General features: G+C 39.0%; 2 protein-coding genes across 7 annotated transcripts; both read right to left on the bottom strand.

Annotated features, from left to right (window-relative positions):
- Positions 1-883: 883 nt before the first annotated feature.
- On the bottom strand, positions 884-22,322 carry ppfibp1b (PPFIA binding protein 1b). 6 transcript variants are annotated; one of them, XM_023406723.2, is made up of 27 exons: positions 22,158-22,322; positions 15,900-15,981; positions 14,951-15,156; positions 13,815-13,904; positions 13,588-13,701; positions 13,009-13,140; positions 12,077-12,169; positions 10,426-10,543; positions 10,186-10,230; positions 8,946-9,007; positions 8,756-8,840; positions 8,122-8,261; positions 7,468-7,565; positions 6,640-6,709; positions 6,222-6,396; positions 5,741-5,773; positions 4,932-5,073; positions 4,626-4,757; positions 4,233-4,383; positions 3,991-4,102; positions 3,780-3,868; positions 3,312-3,434; positions 3,070-3,195; positions 2,803-2,991; positions 2,408-2,572; positions 2,049-2,114; positions 884-1,921 (listed from the first exon to the last, which is right to left on the bottom strand). In XM_023406723.2, the coding sequence occupies exons 2-27, from the start codon at positions 15,967-15,969 to the stop codon at positions 1,838-1,840; spliced, it is 2,910 nt and encodes a 969-aa protein (XP_023262491.1). In that variant the 5' UTR covers positions 15,970-15,981; positions 22,158-22,322; the 3' UTR covers positions 884-1,837. The 6 variants fall into 6 exon arrangements, with proteins under 6 accessions (XP_023262491.1, XP_023262492.1, XP_087030225.1 ...); XM_023406724.2 differs by having other exon boundaries at positions 6,640-6,706; XM_087174099.1 differs by having other exon boundaries at positions 8,765-8,840.
- A 1,000-nt stretch (positions 22,323-23,322) lies between these two features.
- Positions 23,323-26,095, bottom strand: LOC111655334 (guanylyl cyclase inhibitory protein). Its single transcript, XM_023406679.2, has 5 exons — positions 25,949-26,095; positions 25,223-25,355; positions 24,901-25,050; positions 24,664-24,769; positions 23,323-23,770 (listed from the first exon to the last, which is right to left on the bottom strand). The coding sequence occupies exons 1-5, from the start codon at positions 26,017-26,019 to the stop codon at positions 23,634-23,636; spliced, it is 597 nt and encodes a 198-aa protein (XP_023262447.1). The 5' UTR covers positions 26,020-26,095; the 3' UTR covers positions 23,323-23,633.
- Positions 26,096-26,303: the final 208 nt, after the last annotated feature.

Raw genomic sequence — 26,303 nt, 5'->3', positions numbered from 1 at the left:
CCGAAATCGAAGTGCAAATGGACATTTGTGCCAAATTTGGAAGGGATTCCCTTGATATTCAAAATGATTAAAACTGTGCAGAGACGAATTCAACAAGAAACTAAATTCTGTGAAAAGTAGATTGAAGGCAGCTTTTCCTTTATCAAAGCGCACGTCATAACTTGAGACTGCTCTTAAGTGTTCTTCACCTCTTCTTTTGCTTTTCAGTCAAGAAAACCCTGAACTGCCACTTCAAAAACTACAAGCGAACCACATTTCTACAAAGATTCTTAGTTTGATCAAACAATGCAAAAAAAACTTTTACTTTTGCAATTGATGTTATATTGGAAAATCAAAAGGCAGAGCAAATTTTTGAAAATGCAGTGCCACCAATTTCTAAATTTCAGCATCACATAAATGATTGCATAAAGTGGGGAAAACGACACAACCCTAAATAAAAGCTGTTCAAAGCTTCTGGACACTCAAAGACACGATTTAATTTTTTTTTGTCTAATAATTAAGCTTTGAAACCTAAAATCTTTATTACAGTGTAGTTACCTCTGGGTTGTTTGTAATGTGGTGCTTGATTATTCTGTCCTCTTCCGGCTCCTAACATACTGCCCATGTCCTTCAGTTTGCTCAATGCAGAATTCTCCAAACAAACTGGTCATAAAGATCAGAGTTGAGCTATGATATAAATACAGAAGAGTGCAATTGATATAATACCTGTATTCAATGTAGTGAAAAATTCAGACTTATACAGGCTGCTTAATTATTTGATGACCATGTTTTTAGGACACATGTAGTTTGCTTTTCATCATTCATCAGTGAAATGAGCAACTTTCTCATGATTCTCGTTGCTCTCATCATGTGTTAAAGACTTGATATTTGAGGAAACACTCGATTGATTTAACTTATTTTATTGAACTTAATAACCGGATAAACGTTAAAAAAGAAAACACCATCTTCTTAGGTATGGTCGAGGGCTGCATTACAACATTATTACTTTGACACATTATCTTATCTCACAGATGTGAATATGCCACAACACTTTTCCAAAAATAACTCTGTGTAAGCCAACAGATTTCCATTAAAATCAATTTATGCTTCAAATAATATAAAATAAATGACAAACTCATATATGGATGTGTTGGATTCAATACCATGCAATGAAATTCATTAGGCTTTGTACTGCGTCATATGTATTGGTGCAAATACATGCAGAGTATTACTGTTGAGTCAAAACCTGTTCAGTTTTCAGAATAGGATAAAATATAAGACAATTATCAATGAATGAATTAGCAGGGTTTAATTCTGTAGAAAACGTAGCAGCTGTTTCAGAGTTATTACTTTACACTAACTTCTAAAAATGGGGAAATCTGCTCAGCATTTTACTTCTATGAAGTCCATCTCTTTTTCCCAAAATTTCTACAGTCAAAAGGCAATTTAGAAGACATATATTAAATCTATATTGGCATATTCTAGATGTTCACCTTGTGCTGGTTGACATTTCAGTTCTGTTATAAAAAGAAAGATGCCAGTACATAAATATCTCCAGAAACCAGCTGGCAGGCAAGCAGTGGTGTTGCCCTTAATGTTCCCTCTGTCATCAGACAACAATAACGGAGTCAAAGTTCAGGAGTAATAGTGGATACTGGACTGTATGCTTTCACAACACCATTGTTTAGAACAGATAAAAGAAAGACACTATAATACTTTTGGCTCATTTCTGAATGTAGCACTTAAAAGAAATGTGGGAGCATTTTTGGGGTTTGTTGAGACAAGTTCGTGTGCGGGTGGAGAGGGTTGGCACAGAGTTTCATTCACAGCAGGACCAGGTCTTGTGGTGCTGACAGTCTCATGCGTTAGAGTCCTCATCTGTTACACTGGGATTCGGCGAATTTGAAATCTCTTTAAAGAATTCATCATCTTTCAGCATGCTCTGGTAAAAGACACAGTACAGTTATAAAAAAAACATTAACCTTGCAATCAAAATGTTAAATACATTGACAGAATGGTATTGATGAGTACAATGTGCTATGTGTCCTGATCAGACTTCTGATTCTTACCGTCAGGTTTTGAATACCCTCGGAGAAAGCTCCAATCTGTCTCACAGTTCCCTCAGAGTCCTCCATCTGTGGAAAGAGAAGCAGCTCTCAGACTCAATAAACTCAGACTCACAGTAGATTATACAAACCAGATACTTCTACTGAATATGAAAAAAGTCACTCTCCAAGCAACACTGGTGAAAATGCACACACAATAGAGAAATATGATCAACCTCATTAAATTTAAAATTACAGTTATTTTTCCAAATGATGCACGTCAATTTCAGATGTACATTACATGCAATTATACCGACAGTATAACTGCTTATGGTTTAAGTGATACAAAATCATTCAATGTGCTCTTTGAAGCACAAAATCACCTGTTCTAGCCTGTCAAGGTCGTCCTCGTAGATTTGGAGCTCGAAGCCTTTCTGGAAACTTCTTCCCTTTGGCATCTCCACATCCATTGGACACACGTATTCTTCGTTCTCATCCTGCCTTTTCTTCCTCAGACTCCCAAAGCTACCAAACGACAGTTTCTTTGGCTGGTATGGATGAGGAGAGAGAAGACAAAGCCACATTTATATAGCTACACTTAGACATACAAAGAGCAGTGTACATGTTCCTCAAAAATCTTTTCAATTAATTCAAAATAATTTTTTGTTTTTGTCTGTAATTAAATTAAGATTTAATTTTCTCTTTCCTGTGTAGTCCAGGCACTAGCAGGACTTTTTAGAAACATAGACAATCTATCCATCAGTAAACTGTGTGTTACCTTGACCTTGGTGGTGGCAGTAAGCAGAGTGTAGTCTGGGTTTTCAAGACACTCCTGTTTGAGCTGCTGGGCCTCTGAGCCAATGAGCAGGTTGAAATGTGTGGCAAGGTGGCGTCGCAACAGAGTCTTGTTCGGGGGGATGTTCAACAGCAACGCCATGGTCTCCACGTTGAACCGTGGCTCCAGAACCTGAGGAAAGGGGCGATGTTTAGGAGTAGGTACATTTGGGGAGAGTCTGCATTTCCCAGAAAGACTGAACTCTCTCACCATCAGGCCTCCGTGCACACCGCTGCCTCTTAGGTTGGGAGCGTATTCAGCAAGGTCCACAGACCGCAGCCACTCCATCACCCTGTGGTTGGTCCACTGGGAAATCTCTGCTGGAGTAATGTTGTTCTATGGCAACAAAGTGCAGAAAAAGGGTGAATACATCACAACTTAACAAATAAAGAGTATGTTTACATACTGCTTTGCATTATAAAATGTCAAACAGTAGAACAGGTTGCTCAAACCTCATCAGATGGCCTACGACGCAAGCAGTTGGGCTCATAGTTGTTGAGTCGCAGCACTTGTATAGCTCTCTTGATACTGAGGTGATGCAGGACACTTCCCACCTTCAGAGAAAGCAGGTCATCCTGAGGGACAAAGTAAGACATTAATGACTTACTGTAAAATTCAAACAATAAACAAAGTTCTGCTGAAGCTGTGACTAAGTATATTATTAAATAACATAGGAGCCATTTGAGTGCAGCGAACAATCAAGATTCCTTGGCACAGAAACCTCTGCAAAGACATCATAGTTTGAACAGAGCCAGAGGCCTCAGCTTTGTCACAAGTATCACAGAGGTTGAGACCAGGCCATCTCCACTGGAGCTCAGACTCTCTGTGCAGTAATCCTAATGTGAGATGGCACTGGAGTCGTCAGACTTACTTTTCCGCAGGGTCTCTGGAAGAAGCGCATGTCTCTTGCCAACACTCACCACTGTCATGTAGTGCAGCATGCGACCATCCACCCTTCCCTCATCAAACTGAGTCTTATACTGAGGTAAACCGATGTCATCCAGCCATCCTGAAAGGAAGAAGAATGAGCAAAGTGTCATGAAGAGAAAAAGAAAAAAATCACAAAATCTACATCAAATTTCCTAACCAGCAGTTAGTTAGTTAGTTAGTTAACTGACAGCTGGTACTCACTCGTCACCCAGTTGTAGTCCAGCTTTCCCTTATTATCCTCCTCCTCTGAGCCGAGGGCCTGCAGAGCCAGCTGCAGCTTCTTTCTGTGCAGCGGGTGTTTGATGCCCAGCTCCTAAACGTCCACAAGACGACAAGTAAGGACTACACATCCCCGGGTACTACACCGTACAGTTCAACAACAAGAAGACTTTGCCTGCCCGCCAGCTTTAGTAAACTTATTAAATTCTTCTGCTTCATCTCACCCTCTCCAGGTCCTGTTGTGAGGCCTGTAGCAGAGTCTGTCCAGAGGAGATCCATACACGAGCCATGTTCACATAAAGACCGAGACCCTGCTCCTGCAGCCAGTCACACACCTGATCCTTTGACCAGCGCGCAAAGGGGGCATCAACATCACTAAGAAATAAAACAGAATAGAATAGAGAAGCAAAAACTTTCAAAAGGTGTGTAGACACACCCTTGAAACAGTACAAAAAGATAAGAAACAAACACAAGTTTAAATTGCAAGATATATTACATGCATCTTTGACAAAGATTGCGTTGTCAAAAATCCTGCATTATCTCTAAATTTCAATGTATGCCACATTAAAAACAAGAAAACCACGGTCTAATTAATCAGGCTGGAAGCACAGACTTACTTGCTGCCTTGCTGTAGGTCACGAGACCAACCCAGTCTGGGTCCCGCTGTGGCTCGCACTCCACCCCTCTTGAACTCCCCCTCCGGTAGGTTGTCATCCAAGTTAAATGTGGTAGACTGGCTTCTTTTTAACCTTAAAAACATGACATTCAAGTCTAAACATTTGAACACTCACACACAGTATTGTACATTTTTCATATTTCTGGCTAAATATGAAAGAATTACATTTGTATCTATTAATCTTATACTTAATTTAAGAGTTACTAAAAATCAAGAAGTCAAGATTCTCATGTCATTTTCTACTCACTTCCCAAAAAGTTTCTTTATCCCCTTGGATTTTTTCCTGCTCTCTGGGGTCGTAGGGAGTGTGTGGGTGCTGTCGCTGTTAGTCGACCTCTGTGGCAGCCCGGCCAGATCCAAATGGTCAGTGCCCTGTCGCTCCGTTTCAGCTGTACAAACAAATGCCCAGAATATTATCAGCATCATGAGCATCAGTGTGGGAGACATACACAGATCGTTGGAGACAGCTGCTGCATGGGGCAAGAAAACACTCAAGACAGACACATGACCACTCCTAGACCTAGACAGACTGAGGGGTCATGGTGGTGGGCATTAAAAGCAAAAGCCTCTTTAGTATACATGCTTCAGACACAGCTGATGTCTCACCAAGACTGGAATAAAATAGTTTCATTAGATAAAAAGGAAATTCATTAGTTGTTTTGTTTAATCTTTTTAGTGGGGGAGGGAGGGGGGCATTCAAGATCCAAATAAACCATTTTATCTGATAATCTGGATCTGAGCACAGATTTGTGGTTGGGGAAGGCTTTAACAAAAATAAGAGTGTGTAAACAAATACATGCAGGCACACAGGCAAATCAACATACACAACAGACGGACTGTATGTTGCACAAACAGCATTTGAGCAAAAAAGTGTGTGAAAGGGTGTGGTAGTTAAAGCACTGCAGCTACTGAAACGTGATGATAAAAAGATGTCAGCTGATGAATGAGTTTAGAAAAGGCACAGATGTACAGTCATACAGGATATATTCGGTAGATTCCTTGGCTTTATTTGGAGAACTACTGCAACCCTACAATGACCTGCGGTCTATACTGTACCTAGCATAGGCGCACTTGCACTCCGGCTGCGATCTTCATGTGTTACAAAGTACACACAACACACGACAGGGTCCAACAGAAAAAGAACAAGACAAGAGGGCAGAAATTATGATTGAAAAAACAACATGATTGTGGAGGTGGAAAAAACACAGACATACATGTGTAAAGTTCACACAAAAAAGACATACATTGGACACAGGGCATACAACAGCACAGAAACAGATTTCCATAATTAAATGTGGACCAGTTTGTGTGGGCTGCAAATTATGGTCCATACAGTATACTCCATGGGTGTGGCTTGGGAAAATAAAATGTGTTCCTCAGTGGAAGAAAAATCTCCAAGAAAATCTCACACTGTAGTGCACAGCCAGTCTGTTCCACAGCTAACTTAACGTCACACACAATGACATCAAATACAGACTGAGTCACCTTGTAGACATAACTCTTTATCTGGCTGCCAAATGATGTGGTATGTTCTTACCAAGGTTAGGAGTGCTGGCTGTCTTCTTGCCCCCGCGGATCTTGAAGAAACCCTTTCCAAAGGATGAACGAGCCTTTCTCGAGCCAAAGCTGTCGTCCTCTATGTTGGCAGGCAAGGTGGCAGAGGGACACAAAGGTGGCTTTTCACTCATCTTAATGATTTCTTCACTTGTATTCTGAAAGAAGAAAAAACATTTCTCACATACAGCAGTGTTAACACATGCTGTGCTGGAAATTCTCATAAAATAGAACATTCTAATGTAACAAGGTGCGGTTGTGGTTAGCCTTAAGGTCTACATATATTTATTCATAACAATACTTTTCTGAAAAGTAATGATATACATATATTTTTTGCAAATCTCACGAATAAAAAAGAAAAAAACTTTTTTCGCAGATATAACTTCTTCTTTTTTTTTTACCTTTTCATTATTGCTCCTGTCGCTCCTATCCAGGTGGTCCTGGCTTCCAGCCTTTGTAGTATCATGGCTGCTGAAATGACAAACCATAACAATACACACTTCACTCATGGCAGTGTAGCTGAGATAGTAAGCTTGTCTCATACAGTCATGAGAAGCAGCAGTGTGGGGCTACATGATATGAACTGTTACACACATTGTTCTCATGTGGAAGGTAAAGAGGGCTACAAACACACTTCCTCACACTCTGTATCACTGCAGTAAATGGACAGTGTAGACAGTGTACAGCAGCACTTAACACATAGTGGTAAATGTGAATGGTATAGACAAAATATTGTGATCACAGCATTATTTTAATATAAACATGTTGAAATATTTACTAATACATAGACTATGCAAGTATATATTCAAAATAATACTGTAAAAAGTTAAACCCCTGTCTCTTCTATTAAGTCAAAGCATTTTTCCTTGTTTTACTGGAACAAAACACTAATTTTCAAAACCAATGTGTTTTGTAGTATTTAAGACATTATAATGGGTCTAATTCTCCTAAAACCTGATTTAACTATTTAGTAACTAAAACACCACATGCACATATTAATTGCCCCAGCTAACTCAATATGTCCCTGTCAGATTCAGCCACACATCAGCCACACATCGAGCATTTTATTTATCAATATTCATTCATGGAAATAAGTAGGCGCACATCATATATATATATATAAATTGAGTAAAAAATGTTTAGTCTCTGCTTTAACAAAAACCTACATTGGTTGAGCTCTAGCATGGAGTAAAGCGATGAATGCGAGTAGGTCTTTTCTCATACTTTACCTTTCTACATCTGTTGGTGTGGACTCAGATAGTTGTTCTGGGTCCGAAGGGCTTGGTGTAGCCAAAGGCTCTTCACCCACTCCATTGAGACTGTCCAGCTAAGCACGGATGAGAATGAGAAAAAAAGAGTCAAAATTAGACTGCGTAAAAGCTTTAAATGTGCACCGTCTTAAAACATTAACATATATATTCTCCTGAGGCCTCGGGAACACAGCAGTCTAAATCGGTGCTCGTGCTTAGTGAACTGACAGGAGATGATATTTAATTAATTGGATGACGAGCCCCTCAACACTCATTTAAAAAGTGTGAAATTAAAGGGAGCTATTAGTGTTTTACTGGCCATTTTAGAGTTAATGAGATTTGAAGTTCTTTGAGGGCAAAAAGGTAAAGAGCTAGAGCCACTTAGTAATTAGCAATAAATTAAAAAGATAGCATCACTAAAAATGTGTTTAGAAATGAACACTTTAAATATCTTATAGCTCATATTCTACATTTTTGAAACAGTGAAATTGCTTGTGAAATTATGTTTTATATGCCACATTTTCTGTATTGTTTAAATTCTTATTTTGTCATGCTGTATCCTGTTAGTATTTACTCTTCCAATAAAGCCCCCCCCCCACTTGTGAATGCAGGATCATATTATACTGTACAAACATCATCTTGGCTCTTCCTTTTCAGTTGCAGAACATCTGTAACTTCATGCTTTTCTGGTTCCACAGACATGGGGTTGGTTGACATGAGCGCGAGGCAAACATCAGCATGATTCTCAGCATACTCGTTATCTTTTGTTTTCTCTTGAGTGGAGAATGAACAAGATATAACAGAAAATAATGTATAAGTTGTCATGTAAAGTAAGAATCAGCTGTTTTATTTGGCATTAATCAACTCACCCGAGAAAAGGCAAAGGTTAGCTAAACAGTCTAAAAATAAAGTCAAAGAAATTTTCTGCAGAAAGCTTAAGAGCAGAGTTGTATATAGCAGCAAACAGCCAGCTCAGAGAAATACAAATATATCCATAGGAAAAACAAGTAGGCAAATAGAAAAAATCTATAACAATGAAAATCTGTAGCGTCAAGTCCCTGCAAGGTGAACTTCCTATTATATTGAAATATGGCCACTGGTTGCTTGGAAAATTGGAAATCATGATATAAAGTATAAACAATATGTGGTTAATGTAAACCATCCAAAATCAAACATCCTGTTTTCGAGGCTGACTTTATTTAATACTTCTTTATCTCTGACATTAAATTAATATTATTCATCTACCATGACAGAAGCAATGTCTCACCTTTTTTACCTTGCACTGACATCACCATGTCTTGAACTTTCTTATACCGTAGTAGCGACTGCTTTAGTTCGTCAATTTTACGATCCTGCAAAGAAAAACATGATTAAAACGCACAGCGAGGCAAATCTTTCAGGAAGAGAGTTGAAGCACCTGGTGCGATAAAAAACGAATCACAACATGTCAAATGTACCTTCTCTTCATTGGCTGCCATCAATGATTCAACTGCCTTTTTCATTCTCTGCACTTCCACATCTAGTAAGGAAAGAAAATTATTACAGACAGACTGTAGCGCTCATGGTGTGAAGATTGAGGAGGGTGAAGAGTGGGGATGTATAATAAGCCTGAACACACAGGGTGAAACTGAAAGATACATTCTAACCATACTGGCTGCAATATTACAGACCATCATTCCAGTAACATAACAGCTGCAGTCTTTGTTGTTTTTTTTTTTTTTTTTTTTTTTTAATCTTTAAATTGATATACCAAATTCTTGTGTGAGCAGGTATTTCACATATTTCACTTTCGTAGAGCATTTCACTTTTCAGAACACACACTCTGCCATAAGGTTCTGTGAACAGACAACCCTCAACATTAACAATCTTAGTTTTACTCAAGACTTTTCCCCATAGATCCCAAAACATCTCCAAAAGAAATGAACTTCAATGTGTTCTCTAACAGAAAACTAGCGCACGTTGGTCAATATTTTTAAACTTGTATGAAGATGTGTGATGTATATAATATTAATCTGACAAAAACAATAAAAGAAGTGTTGATTGAGGACCCCTGTTATGGCCTACTCTTGTACTGTAGACTACAATATGTGAAGAGTCATGGTGGAGGGAGTGTGTGCACTGACTGAAATGAAATTGTTCTACTTAAGTGAAAGATCACTGATGGGGGAAGGCACAGATATGAAGACAGCACTCACAACAAAGATACTGTCACACAACACTGAACACGACATTACAACAACAATAAAGGTTAGCAGGGCACACGCTGCTTGTTGGTGTGAGCAGTTGAAGGTATAGAGGAGTTTGGGGACAGATATTGAGGGGTATAGGAGGTGATTATTGTTGGGAGGACATGAGGCAGGAGGATGAGTGAGCAGCCTGAATAGTTATGACAAACAAAACAGTTCATTCCTCATTCCTGTTGAAACACAAAAGCAGACATTCCTTGTTGCTGTTCCAGGAGGGACACTGAAAACACCCTGAAAAGGGCTTTTGGATGACCTTAGATTTGTTCAGTTCAAAAATCAGAAAAATAAAAGTTTTAAAAGTTTAAGACGGGTGGTGCTCTGTGGTCAGGTATTAGCACTCCAATGGGTTATAATGGACAAGCAGAGTTCAGATGGCTCATGCTCGTTCATGCAAACGGGTTGAGAATGGTGCAAGTGCAATGATGAACACAAACATAAAAACCCCCCTTACGTTTTTCTTTCAGCCTCTTTCTAAGAGTTTCATCTGGATGAGAGACTAAACAGGACAAAGAATTATGAAACAAAAACTGGTTGGTTGCAGATTCTGACTTCTTGTAGGACTTAGCTTAGTGCTTTGCTTGCTATACACAGACATTACCACTCAATCATATAACATTAAGTTGTACATGTGAGGTTAAACATCATGCATGCTCATCTTCAGTGTGGCTTGTGACCTGACTGGCTTTCCCACCTCTCTCTGAGGGATCTGCACTGCTCGAGGCAATGGCTTTGAAGCCCGTCTCATCCTGTAGTCTCCTCATGTCTCCGTCTTTGCCCTCCAGCTGCCTCCTCAGTATAGCTAGCTCCTCCTGTCCAACAGAGGACAACAGTGAGGATATTTCCTCTACACAGACGCCACCTCCCCCACCTTACCTCCACATTACAAACAAACCACAACACAAAGGTTCACAGATGCTGACGTGGCATACAGACACGCAGGCCACACCTGTTCTGAGGGGTATCTTGTGTGAGGTGGGTGGTAAGGACTGATGTCTGGGAGGGCTATAGTAGTGGCAAACACAGGAGGCATGTTTATGTAACCAGAACAGGTATCAAGCATGGATACAGAAAAATTAAATTGTAAAGAGATTTTAATGAAGATGAAGGAAATCAGTGGGCTGAGTATAAAGAGGGATAAAAGACACACACAGAAAAACAGAAATCCTGCCAAAACTGAAGCATACCTGTGGTTTGAAAAATGTGAATGCTTGATTGAACACCAGTTCAATCAAGCCTTGTGGAAGCAGACTTAAAAAAAAGTGGTATTTCTGACAACACTTTACTTTTTGCATATCACTGTATGGCAGAGTTCAGTAAATTAACTTCATTACTTAATTGTTTGAAATATATGACAATATTTTGGGGTAAAAAGAAAACTGCTGTAAAATATATTTAATGATTTTTTCCCCTCAAAAATAAAAACAGTACAGGAGCCAAAGGGAGAGGTCAAAAACCATAATCATACGGCAAGCACAACAGTCATCCTGAGTAAGCCAACCTTCAGAGCCTGGAGTTTGTGCTCCTTCCTCTGTTTCTCATACTGCATCTGGCCCATTTTGATTTTCAGGCTAGAAAGCTTGGCCATTAGTGACTAGCAGTAGAGAGACAAATCAAGGAAGAAAGAGAAAATAGGGATGCAAGAAGTGAAAGATAAAAGAGGTCAAGTAAGTGGAATACCCAAGATTCAAACCAAGATATTTACAATATAAAGCAGATTCAAAAATAGACCTTGTTGATCAATATAGTCAAAAGTTAAAGAGCAGATTTACGCTCTGTTGTTAGTAAATGCAAAGGTGCAGTTCCTCCTTAAGTTTTAACCGAGATAAAACATGCAACATCTTACACCCTCATATCCAATGAACAAGGTATCCTACAGATCAAACGGGGTCATAACAATCACAAATAACTCAATTCAGTGCTTTAAAAACAGCCACCAGACTCTTTGAACCAGAATAAATCATGAATAAAATGAATAAATCATAGAAGCAGAAAACGAGTTGATGTGATGTCTTTTTGACTGGACTAATAATGATGCACAATAGGTGTGCACAAGAGCTTCAGTAATCAAAGAAGAACAAGATGATGGCATGAACGATTTTCTCTGGATCATGAAAGGAGAGTAAAGCTTCGATTTTAGGGGACATGAATATTCTAGTAAAGTGGTTCAGTAGTGAAGTGGCCCATTTTAGTCTTGTTGTTTTTAAAACCATTTCATCCACAAGGGGTTCCCTACCAAAGAGTTAGTTTAGCTAAAGAAGACAGCTCCTGGAGATAAATGAGTAATCATGAATAGTTTTTCATATAAACACTGGGAGTGTGCAAACTTCACTGTGACAACTCACCTTTGTGGATTTCAGTTTCTTTTCGTACAGTAGTTTTTCACTCTCCAGATCTGTCAATCTGTACCGCAGTTCGTTGATTTCAAGAATCAAATCCTAAAAGCATAAAAAGTTAATATCAGAGAAAGGTAGTAAAATAGCAAACAAACCTAAAATGCTGAAGCCATTTAATTGGATCTGCATATGACTCTAAGAGCTAGTGATAAATAAGATGAATGTAAGAAAGATGAATTGAGACATTGGTGCAGAACCCTTCTGTCTTTTCAAATGGCTGTTGGTTTTCTAGTATGTGTTATATTATGGCAACTCTGCTTTTAATGTTTTTCATTCCTTAGCTAGCAGATGCTTCAAAGCGCAGCAGTGATACAATTAGAGGAAGCTGCTCGTGGAAAAGAAGTGATTTATGTGCTGTGAGGTCCAACATGGACAGAAACTTTTTGTTCTAGTGGAGTGGAAGTGACATCCATGCTGCTACAGCACTAACATGACATGTTTGAAAGTGTTCCAAGTATTCTGCATGGTTCATCTCCCCATCTCTAATGAACTAATGATTGACATCTTAACGATTGTAAAGCTTTTGACCAGAGGGCAACAAATCCAAATAGAATCAAAAACAAAAGGTGAACCCTCTGCACACCACAGTCTTTCATCTATAATAACCACAAACACAGCAGGCATATTTTTCATGGCTAGTTCTGTGAATGCTCTGACTGTTTTTCTTACTCAACACACAGCTGCTTCAAGACTGACAGTAAAATAAGACATCCCTCTCCCACACAGGTGTCAGACAACATGAATGAGTGTTTGTTTGGTGTGTGTGTGTGTGTGTGTGTGTGTGTGTGTGTGTGTGTGTGTGTGTGTGTGTACTTAGGCGAGAGAGTAAGGACACATGCAGAAACAAAGAGGGTTCCTGTCCTAAGAATTAGCTCACATACCTCGCTGTCCCTAAATCTGTCATCAAAGTCCACTCTCTCCTTCTCCATGGTATTTAGCTTCAGCTTTAGGTTGGACACTTCAGACATCAGTTCAAGCTTCTGGGTCTCGAGTGCACTTCTGCACAGAAGCTCCTACAATATCATAAATGAAGACTGTTACACAAAAAAACTTTGTGGCTGCCATGTAGTTGTTATAGGAAGCACAAATAACATTAGCAATATAGGTATCATTTTTGTAAATATCTAAAATAGTAATCTGGTCACCAGAAAGCATTGTGTGTAGTCTTTTTTGTTTGTCCTACAATGGTATGGTGATGATTTCCAAAAATATGAAGGCTCATTGCTTAGTTCTAAGGGTGGACAAGAATAGCTGCCAGCATGATCTCAGTAGCTGACCGCAAACACAAGGAGAAACCTCTCCTATGACAAACATGATGAGGTGACCTCAGGTCTTTCAGCTGAATGTATGGTGTCTCTTGGTCTTGTGTGCAAAGAATTTGTCCTGAGGTGTATTACATATGAAACAGTCACACACACACACACACACACACACACACACAGGCATACACACAAACACACCTGTTGCAGCATCTCCTCAGTGGCATTGAGTTTCTCCCTATGCTCGTCCAAACACAAGTCCAGGTCCCGAATCTTCTCACCCTGAGCTTCCACCTGGTCTGTCAGCACGCTCACCTGCATGAAACCAAGCCATTACTCCTTTTTAAAAAACAGACATTTATATGTCTCTGTAGTTTAAGTATAAATGTGGGATTTGTGATTTGGTATAAGCATTGCTGGATGGGTACCTGAAGCACCAGAGACTCCTTATCACTCTCTATTCGGGAAAGCCTTTCCTGGTAGTGGTCACCCCCAGCCAGAGAGACGTGTCCGTTGGACTGCAAGGACAGAAGAAAATGTGGATTAGACAAAGAACCAGAAGGTGATTTTAGTCCTTGAAAAATTCAGACATGGGTAAGTGGTGCGGGTAAGTTAATTCATTCTGCTGATCTAAAAACCTTGAAGGTTTCAGTGCCTAGTAATGATCGCAGATGAAATGCTTCATATCAAAGTGTGACTGGTTACACTGCTTCACCCAGCACAAACAAAACCTTACATGGCTGAGCAGAAGGCTCAAATTCAGACTGCTGTACAGAGAGTGAGTTACAGCATTACACAAAAACTCTGGCCTAAAGCCCATCACTCTCCCAAACACCACTCTGGTTCCCAAGACGTCAGCATGTTTCTTGCAGCACACTGGCTATGACATTGACAACAACAGCATTTCATCTTGCATTCCCAGGGAACTCAGCATAAAAGGGACAGTCATGTTTTCTCTTAGAAAACCAGTTGGTGGTCTACTTGGACACAGGATTGTTGCCCACACTTGTCTGCATTCATAGAGTTTTAATGCAGCACACAGAGTGAGCTTCATCAGCAGGAAACCAGATGTGCTAAAGCTGTTTGGAGCACAATCTGTCCAATCATCACAAACAAAACCTCTTCCATGACTACACAACTTAAACTGATTCCAACAACAAGTCTTTCTTCCTTCACAAATATATCAAGGGTGAAATGAAAAGGAAATCTCAGAGTAACCCAAAGTTTAAAAAAAAAAAAAAAAAAAGCTGAATGTCATTAGCACATACAAAATTGAATCACTTTCATGCCCTTAAAAAGCAACATGAGTCCTATATTTTACATGTTTTATGTTCAGATAAACCAGTTATGTGACATTACCAGTGAAACTGATCTGCCCTGAGGCTACACTATTCTGATGAGGACAAAAAAAGATCCATTCTGACATGTAAAATGTGTATTTTCATGGTCTTTTGTTCAGAAACCTTCATACCTTTGCCAGTTTCATTCACTAGCACCGTTATTTTACATATCTTATGACTCTTATGCAGTAATTATGTGTCTTTCCAACATGCAAGGCTCTCACCAGGTGACCATGGAGCCATTCAACCAGACTATCAGCTGTGGAGTCGGGGATCTGGCAGCGTAGACTCTCCCTTTCCTCTGTGTCCATCAACTCCAGGACGCCCCTAAGGTCTTCCAAAAGGTGAAGTGCCCGCAGGTTGCCCATGAAAGGAGAGGTGGGTGACTGGCAATCAAACAACCCATTGGAGTAGTCCAGAGCCTTGGAACCTGAGGTGAAGAAGCACAACAGAAGAAAGGAAAATATTAGGAGGAGCTAGAATTAAAACACAGACAGAGATCAACCAGCTCATACTTCACTAAGTAATTATTTAGAAGGTTTTAGATTAAAGCTACTGTTCTTAATAGTACAGCTATACAGTATAATTGTACAAATTTAATATTGTACCATTGTTGAACATGGACAGAATAAATGCTTGACACTCTCTGACAAACATAGAGCTCTACATATTACGTGATAACTATCTAGAATGTCAGCTGTGCAACAAACCGTAACAAGACAACAGATGGACTCTTATCAATTTTAACTCAACCTGGAGGAGTTATATAACACGTCCAGGTTAACTCGATATACAGTCCATTAGGTAATCATAACCCTTCAATTTTGTTATGTTTTAGACTTATGCTAAAATAAAACAAAATCTTTTTTTTCTCCCTCATCAATCTACACTCAATACTCCATTATTTTGCAAATATATAAAAAAAGGAAAAACTGAAATATCACATTGACATAAATATTTAGATCATTTGCGAAGACATTTGAAATTTAGAGCAGATCCTTTAGCTGCTTTTTTGCAAACTTTCACTGAGGAGTGGATTCTGTCTGACTCTGCCATAAAGCCCAGATCAGTTGAGTGTTGCATTGATGGTTGTACTTCTAAAAGTTTCTCCCATCACAGTTTTTCCTCAAATTTATATATATGTTATTCCACAATGCCATAGGAGAATCTTACCTGCTATAATGCCATCCATCTGTTCCAGAGCGGCTGCCAACATGTCGCTGGCATCAGACATCATCTTCATTCACTGATAAATCTGCAAGGAGACAATTAAACCTTGTAAAAAAAAAACAAAAAAAAAAACATCCACCTTGTATTTTAGTCATTTTGAAAACTGAAAATGATTATTTTAACTGTTTTTCTGAAAAGCATCAGAATGAAGATGTTGCACTGATATGATGCACTGAAATGCACTATAATAAAAGAAAAAAGAGGTGAGGCAGTGCATTTAAATAACATTTTATTTATTAAAAGACACTGGACTTGAAATGTGCCTATGACACAAAAAGAAAACAAGGAATCTGAAATAAAACATGAAGGAATTTAAAATTAAAACATTTATGTTTGTTGTGACTACAAGCCAAGCACCAACACCCATGAAGTAACAATAACAGTTTAGTCTACAAAATAACAAATCACTGTGGCAGCAGCTCTGTGTGCTTGAGATGTGAATTTCAACAGTGTAGGAAGAGGACAAATCCAGCAAACCAGCTACAGTTGTATTCAGCTTTCTAGGCCAAAAAAAAGTGCAGTTACTTTGGCGTTTAGCATGTCATTACAAAGCATTCCCACCCAGGAATTAGGCTATAACTGTAGTACATCCTCAGCAACCCTCTACGCCTAAAAAAAGGCCGTGCCTGGTAAAATAGCATGTTTGTGAGATGGGTTTGACTGTATAAAAATGGATAAGCTGAGTGAGATCAAAGAAAAGCACCCCATCAAAACTTACATGATATCATGCTATAACCAGGGTATGAGGCAGCTTAGAAAATGAAAAAACTTGCATGCTCTGCTTAGTTATTCTACCTTCTTGAGCTCTATGCAGCAGAGATCGTATGTACATTTTTTCAGAGTAAGACTAATGAATAGTGCATTTCAGAATATCAATCAGGCCATTTACCTAAAATACTGGCACAATAAATGTCCTGCCAATGGGACACTGGACACTCTGTTTGGAGCTGAGTGAAGATACATTTTAGTGTCCCAGTCTTGGACATCTGCCCAAACAGCACAGCAGTCCCTTTCTCTCTGGGTGTTTAATCAAAAGGCTTTGCTGTATATTCATGCATGCACAAACATGCATGCACAGACACTCATTTGCACATTCACACTCACACTCTCTCACACACGCACACACACACACCTTTTCCTTTAATCAGCTGCCTCACATCCTGGGAGTGCCCAACACTGGGACGTAGGACCATTTTCAAACTTTATGGAAACCACCCACAGACCTTACACTGTTATTTCAGCATTCCTGTGGACACTTTTTCCATTATGTGTAAAATAAGCATCCGCTGAAATGTAAGGATTGTCACAACAGTAGCCTGAGAGGAGATGAGAAGAACCAACATGCCATCAGTCAGCTCTGCAGTAAAATGCTCAGTGGTTTCCAACAATAAAATTCTGAATGGGTAAAAATACGTCTCCCACTGCCTACAGTAACTGCTTGTCCCACTTCTTCTACAAATGGGACAAGCAGACATACAGTATACCATGACATTTGAAAAAGGCACAGTACTATACAGAATCTAACAGTTTTTCCCGAAAGACAGGAAGGTGATCTGCTGTTTGGGAAACATTTCAGCAGAAGCACATCAGTCGCATCTTATCAGAATTGAATAACAAATTAATTATTTTCTGAATTCATAGATTAATCATTTGGTCTATGATATGTCAGAAATTCCCCAAAATACCCAGCACCATTTCCTGACAGCCAACATCAAATAGCTTATTTTGTCCAACACACCAAAAAACATTATCAATTGATCTTCAGATAATTTTCTCAATTAATGGTTTTGTCCCTAAGAGCTGGTGATCTGTTTCAATAGCTTGTTGTAGTTGACCAGCGTTCCAAAATCCAAAGATATTCAGTTTACCATGATATGACAAAGAAGAGGATCAAATCCTCACATTTGGAAGCTGGAGTAAATGTAAGACATTTTTGCTTGAGAAATGACTAAAACAATTAATCGGTTTATCAAAGTAATTGGAGGGTAATTTTCTGTTGATTATCTTTTTCATCTTAATGCAGATTCCTATCACATAAAACAAAGATGTGAAGAAAATTAAGATTTAGATTTCAAGATTTAAAAGCTGAAATTAAAGTATGATTAGCTTTAAAAAGTACTTTGATGAATAATCGGTTATCAAAATTGCAACAGATTTTTTCTATTAGTCAACTAACTGATTCATCAACTAATAGTTTAAGCTCAGAAATAATGTTGGAACAGACTTTGCCTGAATGCCAGGATGGTTTTACTTTTCCAATAGACAGAGCAGATTAAGGACAGACCTTCACTACTGTGACATCTCAGAGTATTTACCCATGCTGCGGTGGATCAGGAGGATTCAGGAATCAGAAGTCGGAACAAATACAGCCAAGTCACTATTCTCCAACAACAGATACAAAAGTAGAAATCCAGTCTTGAATGGCAGACGGCAGACAGAGTTTGGAGCAATACTCAAACTGGAATGAAGGCCTGCAGGGCATCCCCCTCAAAAACCTGAGTCAGCTTTTCTCTCACACCAGAAAGACAAATATGGGTAAGGTTAACACATGGCTTTCAGCAAACAAACTTCACACACCAGGCCAAGACCAGACATGTTGCTCGGAAACCTGCTGCCCATGTGTAAGTCAATGCTAAACAAGTGTAAAGACTTTGTCTGAGCACTTCTATGGCTTCATCCTGGATCCAGTGGACACAAAGTCCAGCACAAAGAACACCTAATTACAGAGAACTGCACTGTGTCCTCAAGTGCTGGGATGCCTCCATGGTATGTGAGTCATATGTAAACAAAAGAGAGTTGTCTAGGAAGCAGACAAGGTGACTTTGCCTACACTGTCTTTACTACACAAAGACTACAGGCCAGTGTGTCTCTTAGGTCAGCAACTAATGATTATTTTCTCAATTAATCCTTTAATCAATTGTTTATAGAATGTTAGAAAACAGATGGAAAATGTGGGTATATTGCTATCAGTGTAAAACCAGGTTAACCACCATACATGACAAAGAAAAGCAAGCAATCCTCACACTTGAACAGCTGGCACCAAGTGTTTAGCATTTAACTAGAAAAAAGGTTTGACATGATTAATCAATTATCTGAATAGTTGCAGATTCATTTTCCATCAGTTATCTTTTTGACTAATCTTTTCAGCTCTATTGTGTTTTAATTTTTTTTGTGAATTACGTAAAACAGATTAAGTAATTATTCTGTGAAGTATTTATTCCATCTGCAAGTTTACTATCAAAGGAGACATCTCAAAAACATCCTAACAAGCAAGAATCATTCTCAAAAACAAAGTCTCACTGTCTGCCCTTCTATAAGCACCACTTACCACCAACCATAAGACACACAGAGATGGCTATTGTTCATGGTATAAGGGTATTTTGACTGAAAGGCATGAGAAGACAAAAGACAGAAAGAAAAACTGCAAGGCATCGCTACAGTACGCATGGCATTTGCAACAGCACCTGCCTGCCTCCTGCTTCTTTTCAGACCCAAAGAGCCTCAAAACAAAACTGAAGAAAAAAAAAAAAACATTCAAAAAGCAATCTTGCCCTTTGGTGAAAACAGCCATATAATTCATGGAGACATGCTCAGAATAATGAGCACAAGGGGGGGAGAGTGGATCACTATAATGGCTTTTCAGATCCATCAGCTCTGGTCCCTTCAGGCAGAGAGAGAACCATCACAACCCATCCTCACTGGGCTCTCGACAGAGAGCTCAAGTATAAAAAAAGACAGAATCTTGTAATTCCTCAGTTGAATGGTCAGCAAACTATGGTGTTGCACACACAGGAAATAGAAAACAAAATAGAAGCATCGGAGCCACTTGTCTCTGAGGGAGTAAAGTGTTTACAGCAGTCATGCAACTGGCTTTAACAGCCTGTGTTGAGATGAGTTGCACTGGTGGTAAAAGGGCCTGGGGAGAGAGGATTTTACAATCCAGACATAAATCATACAGCACTTTGCTTTAGTTTTTCTTTTTTTATTTGAGGTTACAAAGATAAATCTGTGGACATGAGGGGATAGGTCCAAGTTTCACCACATAATGACACTTTCCATGTTTTGATTCATGCAGGCCTTGACCTAGTCTTTACCTTCACACAATGTTTCCAAGAGAAAAAGCTTAAATCTGACTGGCATACCTCATCCTGTTTTACCTCACTCAGTGAATGCTCAATTCAGCGCTGAAAACCTCAGAGAATGCTTAAGGGTAACAAAGTTAGGCCTTTCTTTAGGCATCATCTTCTGTAGGTGTATTATGGCACAGTGGTGTGCCATACACAGGCTGCTTATAATAATTATATTATGAGCAAATCATCAGCCACAACTTAATCTCGTGATGGGGCTCATGTTATTGTCTCCAAGTGTAAGGGTGCATGAAATGAAGCATTGCGGTTAGAAGGCTGTGTGCAAAGATTCGCTGGGTGCAGACAGTCGAGGCATTCATCAGCTGCCTGCAGGGCGCTGCTCTGGAATAACCTGTAGCTATTTCCAACCTAGGTACGCAGGCAGAATACACCATCACTAATTTTATGCCACCAAACAACAACGCCTATATGAAAACAAGATATGGGTGTAGAGCTAAAGGAGACTTTTCTCTATCTTCAGACAGCCTGGAACTAAAAATAAGAAGCACACAAGGCAATGCGTGATACAGTGTAAACACAATGAAAAAAGATGGATTTTTTTTCTTTTTCTTTTTCTTTTTTGGAATAAAGAACCTCCATGCGATAAAATCTTCAAGAATTTTTTTCTGCCTGCATGTATGCAAAAGATCACAACAGCAGTTCATTTATGTTGGACAGCATTGCACATTCTTTTCATATCACTCACAACTGCACTGCTTGTGTCTTAACTTGACTTATAAGTTAGTAATCTTCTTTGATATCTAGTCAAAAAGAAATGCAACACTGAATAGTACACATGTGGAGCAGAGGGTTAGGTTATGTAAATCAAAACAGCTGAAGGTTACACAATTGTTGGTTTGCTGTGTACAACTCCACCACTCCATTTTAGTAAAATAACTAAAACACTTGTTTGTTGCAGTTTTGCAGGCCGGATTCAACTTTTTTTTTAGCATTCTTCCAACATAAATTCCTTGCATTTTTTTCTACAGTAAAGACGGGAAGAAGCTGTAATAAGGAGCCCTGGGGGTTTCCCTAAAATCAGAATAGTAATTAACATATTGAAGGTAAACTCCAGAGTTAAATCACACAAACAGACACCTCAAACATCACACCTAACAACCTCATGAAATCTCCTCCACTGCACAGGCAGGAGTGAATCGGTGTAAAAACTATTAAATTGATGGGGATATAGTGGGTCCTGCAGGATCATTATGTTGAGAGCATCTGGTATCTGGTTTGCAGATATTTCTGTATTTTTGGAAAGCGTTTGAAAAGAGAGAGCAAACAGTTTTAAGAGGTCGACTGGAGGGCAATACAACAGCTGCTCAAATTCCATAGCTTTAAAAAAAAAAAAAAAAAAAAACTCCAGACACAAACTCTAAACAACTCGCCTTAGTTTACAGCTTTAGCCAATTCACCTTTGATTAACACCATCAAATTCGGTACCGAAGTGAATCTCATCGGTCAGCTCCACCTAAAGGCAAATCAAAGTCTATGTAAAAAAGATATGGCCTCGGGTAATGGGACTGATTTACCACAGAGTGTGGCAGAGTCTGGAGCTGTGGCAGTCATAAACTAATGTTAGACCGACTTTCTCACGTCAGGAATCTTTCGTTTAACTAACTGTTGTCCCATAGTTGAGAGGATGAACATCTTTGAGTGAAACCTTCGCATTACCTTCCAGATAAAGCTGGATGAAGTGTAATTCTGCGTTTACAACGTTTGCTCACAACTTTTTCTCACTGTGCCAATGTAAAAAAAAAAGTGGAAAAAAGTAGGAAAAAAAGTGAAAAAAAAGTGAAATCTTACTACCGGTAACTTGTGGTTATGCATGAAGCCCCCTGAGTGTATCCCATGAGGTACAAGGGCCATTTGGGAACCGTTAATACAATGTCAGCATCGTAAAAAAAACCTAAAAAGTGACCGTTTAAAGTTAGTAAGCTGGGAAAACGTGCACATTCATCTGAACGAGCCACAGCAGCCGTTTGTTTCGACAAAACGTTAGCAACCTCCTCCTAAACCTGAGTTACTGGAAATAATAAATCACAGCCAAAACATTAACAAACTCACTTACCGAGACTCGGCTCCAAGAGATAAATATATTTCCGTTTGTTTTTTTTCTTTTATGATTTAAAATAATTCCACAATGTTCGGTTTCCAAACTTCTCCGTACCCACCAGAACTACCCCGCGTCGGTCGACATCACTACGCCATGATGTCGAAGTGACAGGGTTGCTGGAAAACTTTGGACGTCACAGCTGGAAAATCCCGCCCTGCTGCCGCCTGGATTGGCCTGGGAGCAGCCACTTCTTTATACGATGCATTCACTGTAGCATGGAAAAGATGGGAGATGAGACTTTCTTGCTGGACAAACCCATTCGCTGTTAATGTCAACAATGAACAGGATACAAAGATTACTTGAAAGCAATAAATCTTTATTCCTCTGTTTATTCCCGTGAAAGCTGACCAGGAATAATCACAATAAACAGTCGCTTCCTGGCCCACCGCATCTAAGTCAATAACGCAAGGAACTTTCCATGTTTTTGCCGAAACTAAAAGCAGCATATTCCTCAAAGTCTGGGAGGTGCCTGCGTTTCAGTTTTAAACAAGCAAAAGCGACATCAAGTGGTGTTTAGGTGTCAGTGGTGGAAGAAATATCCTCGCAAACTAGCAAACACCACTATACAAAAATAGTACGATATAAGCAAAAGTGCTGAATTTAAAGTTTTGTATAAGTAAAAGTACAGAAATATTAACAACAAGAAGTTATTAAAAATACTTGAAAAAAGTAATCTGGAAAGCATCACATACAATAAATAAGTTGACCAAAAACTACAATATTTCCAACTGCATTGGAGTAGGCTAATTGTACCGAGTGGCATAAAATGGAAATACTCAAGTAAGGTACAAGTACCTCAAGATTGTAGTTAAGTACAGTACTTGCATAATTGTACTTATAGATACTCTCCATTGCTGGTGTGTATCACCCTAAGCATCTACCAATGAGATCCAGACCTGGACAGCAGGAATAAATCAAATACCACAGGTATTCAGGGAAGATAGAACAGGTCCCTGGTAATCAAGGGCAACTTAGGGCCACAGTTTTGCAACATCACTGCAAATGCCATTACAACATGCTTGCTCAAAATGTATTTATTAACTTGAGGTATATTACCTTGTGAAAATTAATCTGGCCATAAGTGCAGGATGGATAATATAATACAGTAGGACAAGTAAAGTGTCAGTGTGTTATGACAGCCATGATTTATTCTATGAGGAGACACATTCAGATACAGAGAAAATAAAGAAAACATCATGAACAAACAAAGCATTGATCAAGACTGCAGCAGAAAAAACATATCAATCAAAATAAAACAAGGCAGAAATGATTCCTTTATAAATATTACAAGCAAGCATTTCCTAGTGCTCTCCTGTGTCTACCTTGCAGTTACTCAACAGACATTGATATAATTTGTCGCAGCAAATGGAAACTGTTGCTGCAATGACTACAATTTCTTTGCACCCAGTGAACAGAATACTCCATTTCAGGTCAACCATGGGTCCCCAAAGCGGTGTCCCTCCTCAGGGGCCTCTCCACCTTCACGGTACTGGGGTCACATTCCAGCATCTCTCTGATCCAATCATCATCCAGCGCTCCCTCTATGAACTCCTCTAGACTGATGATGGCTACAGACATAACAAGGACAGGCAGTGATTAGAGACAAAGAGCAGAGGACAGACTCTATTAATATCATCTGGTTCTGTTCCTTCCTAAATCAATGCCAGCAAGATTTCTTATCAGTGAGCAGGAGTTCAATATGTTTTAATGCTTGTTAACCATTGTGTTATTAAAATGTACAAATATATATAAATATACTTTTCAATTACTTTTTTCAAAATTAAATTTTACGTAAAGGCTTATGTTCAGCATTTAGAGCAAATGCATCCTCTATTATATAACCCAGTTACTAGGAAAAGCCCAAACCTGTCCTCCTCACCATACCCCTGACGTGTCTAACTATCGAGTAGACGGTCAAACCTCGGCACAAGAAATATACACCGCAATATTTTGTGCCCATTACACATACTGTGGTTGGATGCATTACCTCAGCTTTAGGTATGTGCTTGCTTCATCCCTCAGACTCTCTGACTGAATAATCATCTTAAAGACTTGTCCTAACTGGTAAAATAAATGTTCTTCAGGTTTGAATCACAGCAAAACCTCATTTGAAGGTTTTCAGAGTTGAAATAAAGTATTTAAGATGATAATAACTTTTTTAAAACCTGTCTATCATTTTTCATTCAGATGTTCCTTTTTATTTCTTTATCTGAATCGTTATGGTTCCACATAGTCTTGAAAATAACACAGCAGATTGGAAAAAAAATCCCCTTATTGAATGTTTTTGCCACATGGATCCCGATAGTCCTATAAAATAGTCATTAAGTACATGAGGTTGATTCACTGAGGGGAAAAAGACGCACTTAAATGCCCTGTATTGGAAGATTGTGCCACCCATTGTTTCATGCTGAAATAACACTACACCATGATTTCAAGCAGAAAGGGAAAATCATTTCCTCACCATTATTGTCTTTATCTAATCTCACAAATATCCTGTTGGTACATTCTTCAGCTGTGAGTGGGTTTGGTTTGGTCAAAGCAGCGGCTACACTCATCTTATAAACCGCCTGTGAACAAAGGGAAACACACACCAGTTCAACTGAAAGATGCAGCAACTGTGGCATCATCTTATGATATGCTTGAAATGTGCGACCTGACACGCACACACACACACACACACACACACACACACACACACCTGCATGATCTCCAGCATTTCCTCCTTTGTAATGGCACCATCTCGGTCTTTGTCATAGAGCTTGAATGACCAGTGCAGCTTCTCCACAGCCGAACCTTCAATAAGCATGCTGATGGCCATGACATACTCCCTGAAATCAACCACCCCATCCTAAAGAGGAAAAAAACTTTGTTTATGGTATTAAAAAATATATATTTTCATCATTGTTTATTCTATTTAGATATTATGGTGTTTATTACTACTTTCCTGTTAATGCTGTAGGAAAATTCCTGCCTCCAGACTCATCTATAGTGTGTGTAGTGTCATTCAGTGCTTTTCTTACTCCATTAGTGTCCAGTGTGCGGAATATCTGCTCTGCATACTCAGCTGACTCACTGCCCACTGTTCCGTTGCAGAAATGCCTTTGAAACTCATGAAGAGTGATCAGACCACTTGGACATTCATTAATAAACTTTCTATGAAGAAGAAGAAAATATTTGAGAAAAAATGAAAGAACTGTCTCAGTTGAAATATACATAAAAACACGGAGGCCGTTTGGATAAAGAGTCAGGTTTGTAGCAGGAGAAATGTGTCCTTTAAATTGAGAATTAAGAGAATTAAGGTCAACCCATCCCGGACCTGTGGAGATTACCTGAATTTGAAAGCTTGTTTATACCTTGGAATGTGAGTGCTATGATAATTAGGCCAAATGATTTTGAACCAATTTACTACAGCATGGCAACATGAAGCTAATCAGTAGTGTGTAGTCTTGGAAATAAAGTAGGGATAAAGACATGATTCCTAAAGGTTATAGAAGTGCTCACATGGCAAAATGAAATGGAGTAAAGAGGTCAAATGAGAAAGAAATCTAATAATCAAAAAGCTCAAGGAGATTCTCTGTAGATGTGTCTGGAATATAGATAAAGGTATTCTACATGAGAATAAAACATGTTTCCACTCCCTCTCCCCTGACATTTACTCAAACAGGCCTTTTCTACTTCAATACAGATAGCATACAGAATTACTTAAGTTTCTCTGTAGAAATTTCAAAAGGTAAATAAAATCTTACCTGAACCATTCGTACAGCTCCGTAACATAAGACTCTCCCCTCCTGCAAGGCAGGGTAGCAGCTTGGCCCATTCTGTTAAGAGGGAGCAACAACTCTGCATTCACTGCTGACTTTATATACTCAACAAATCCCAGCTTATGCCAGGCTTTCTTAATTGCACCAACCACTACTTTATCACATTTGACAAATTACTCAAAGCTAATCTCCTTGGAGGGGGGAACAATAAGGAAGGTTGTAAGGGTGCAGGAGAAGGCAAATGTAATTACTCAAAAAAGAAGGCTACTGCTTCTCAATGTGCCTCTGTAAGGACAGAAAACTGCAGAATGAAAAGTGGTAAGAGTTTGATGAAAAGTTT

Source organism: Seriola lalandi, unplaced genomic scaffold (assembly GCF_002814215.2).
Source record: "Seriola lalandi dorsalis isolate HSWRI2012SDOR001 ecotype SW California unplaced genomic scaffold, Sedor1 jcf7180002054314, whole genome shotgun sequence".
In the NCBI taxonomy this organism is placed as follows: domain Eukaryota; kingdom Metazoa; phylum Chordata; class Actinopteri; order Carangiformes; family Carangidae; genus Seriola; species Seriola lalandi.
This window is presented reverse-complemented; position numbering and strand designations above follow the sequence as displayed.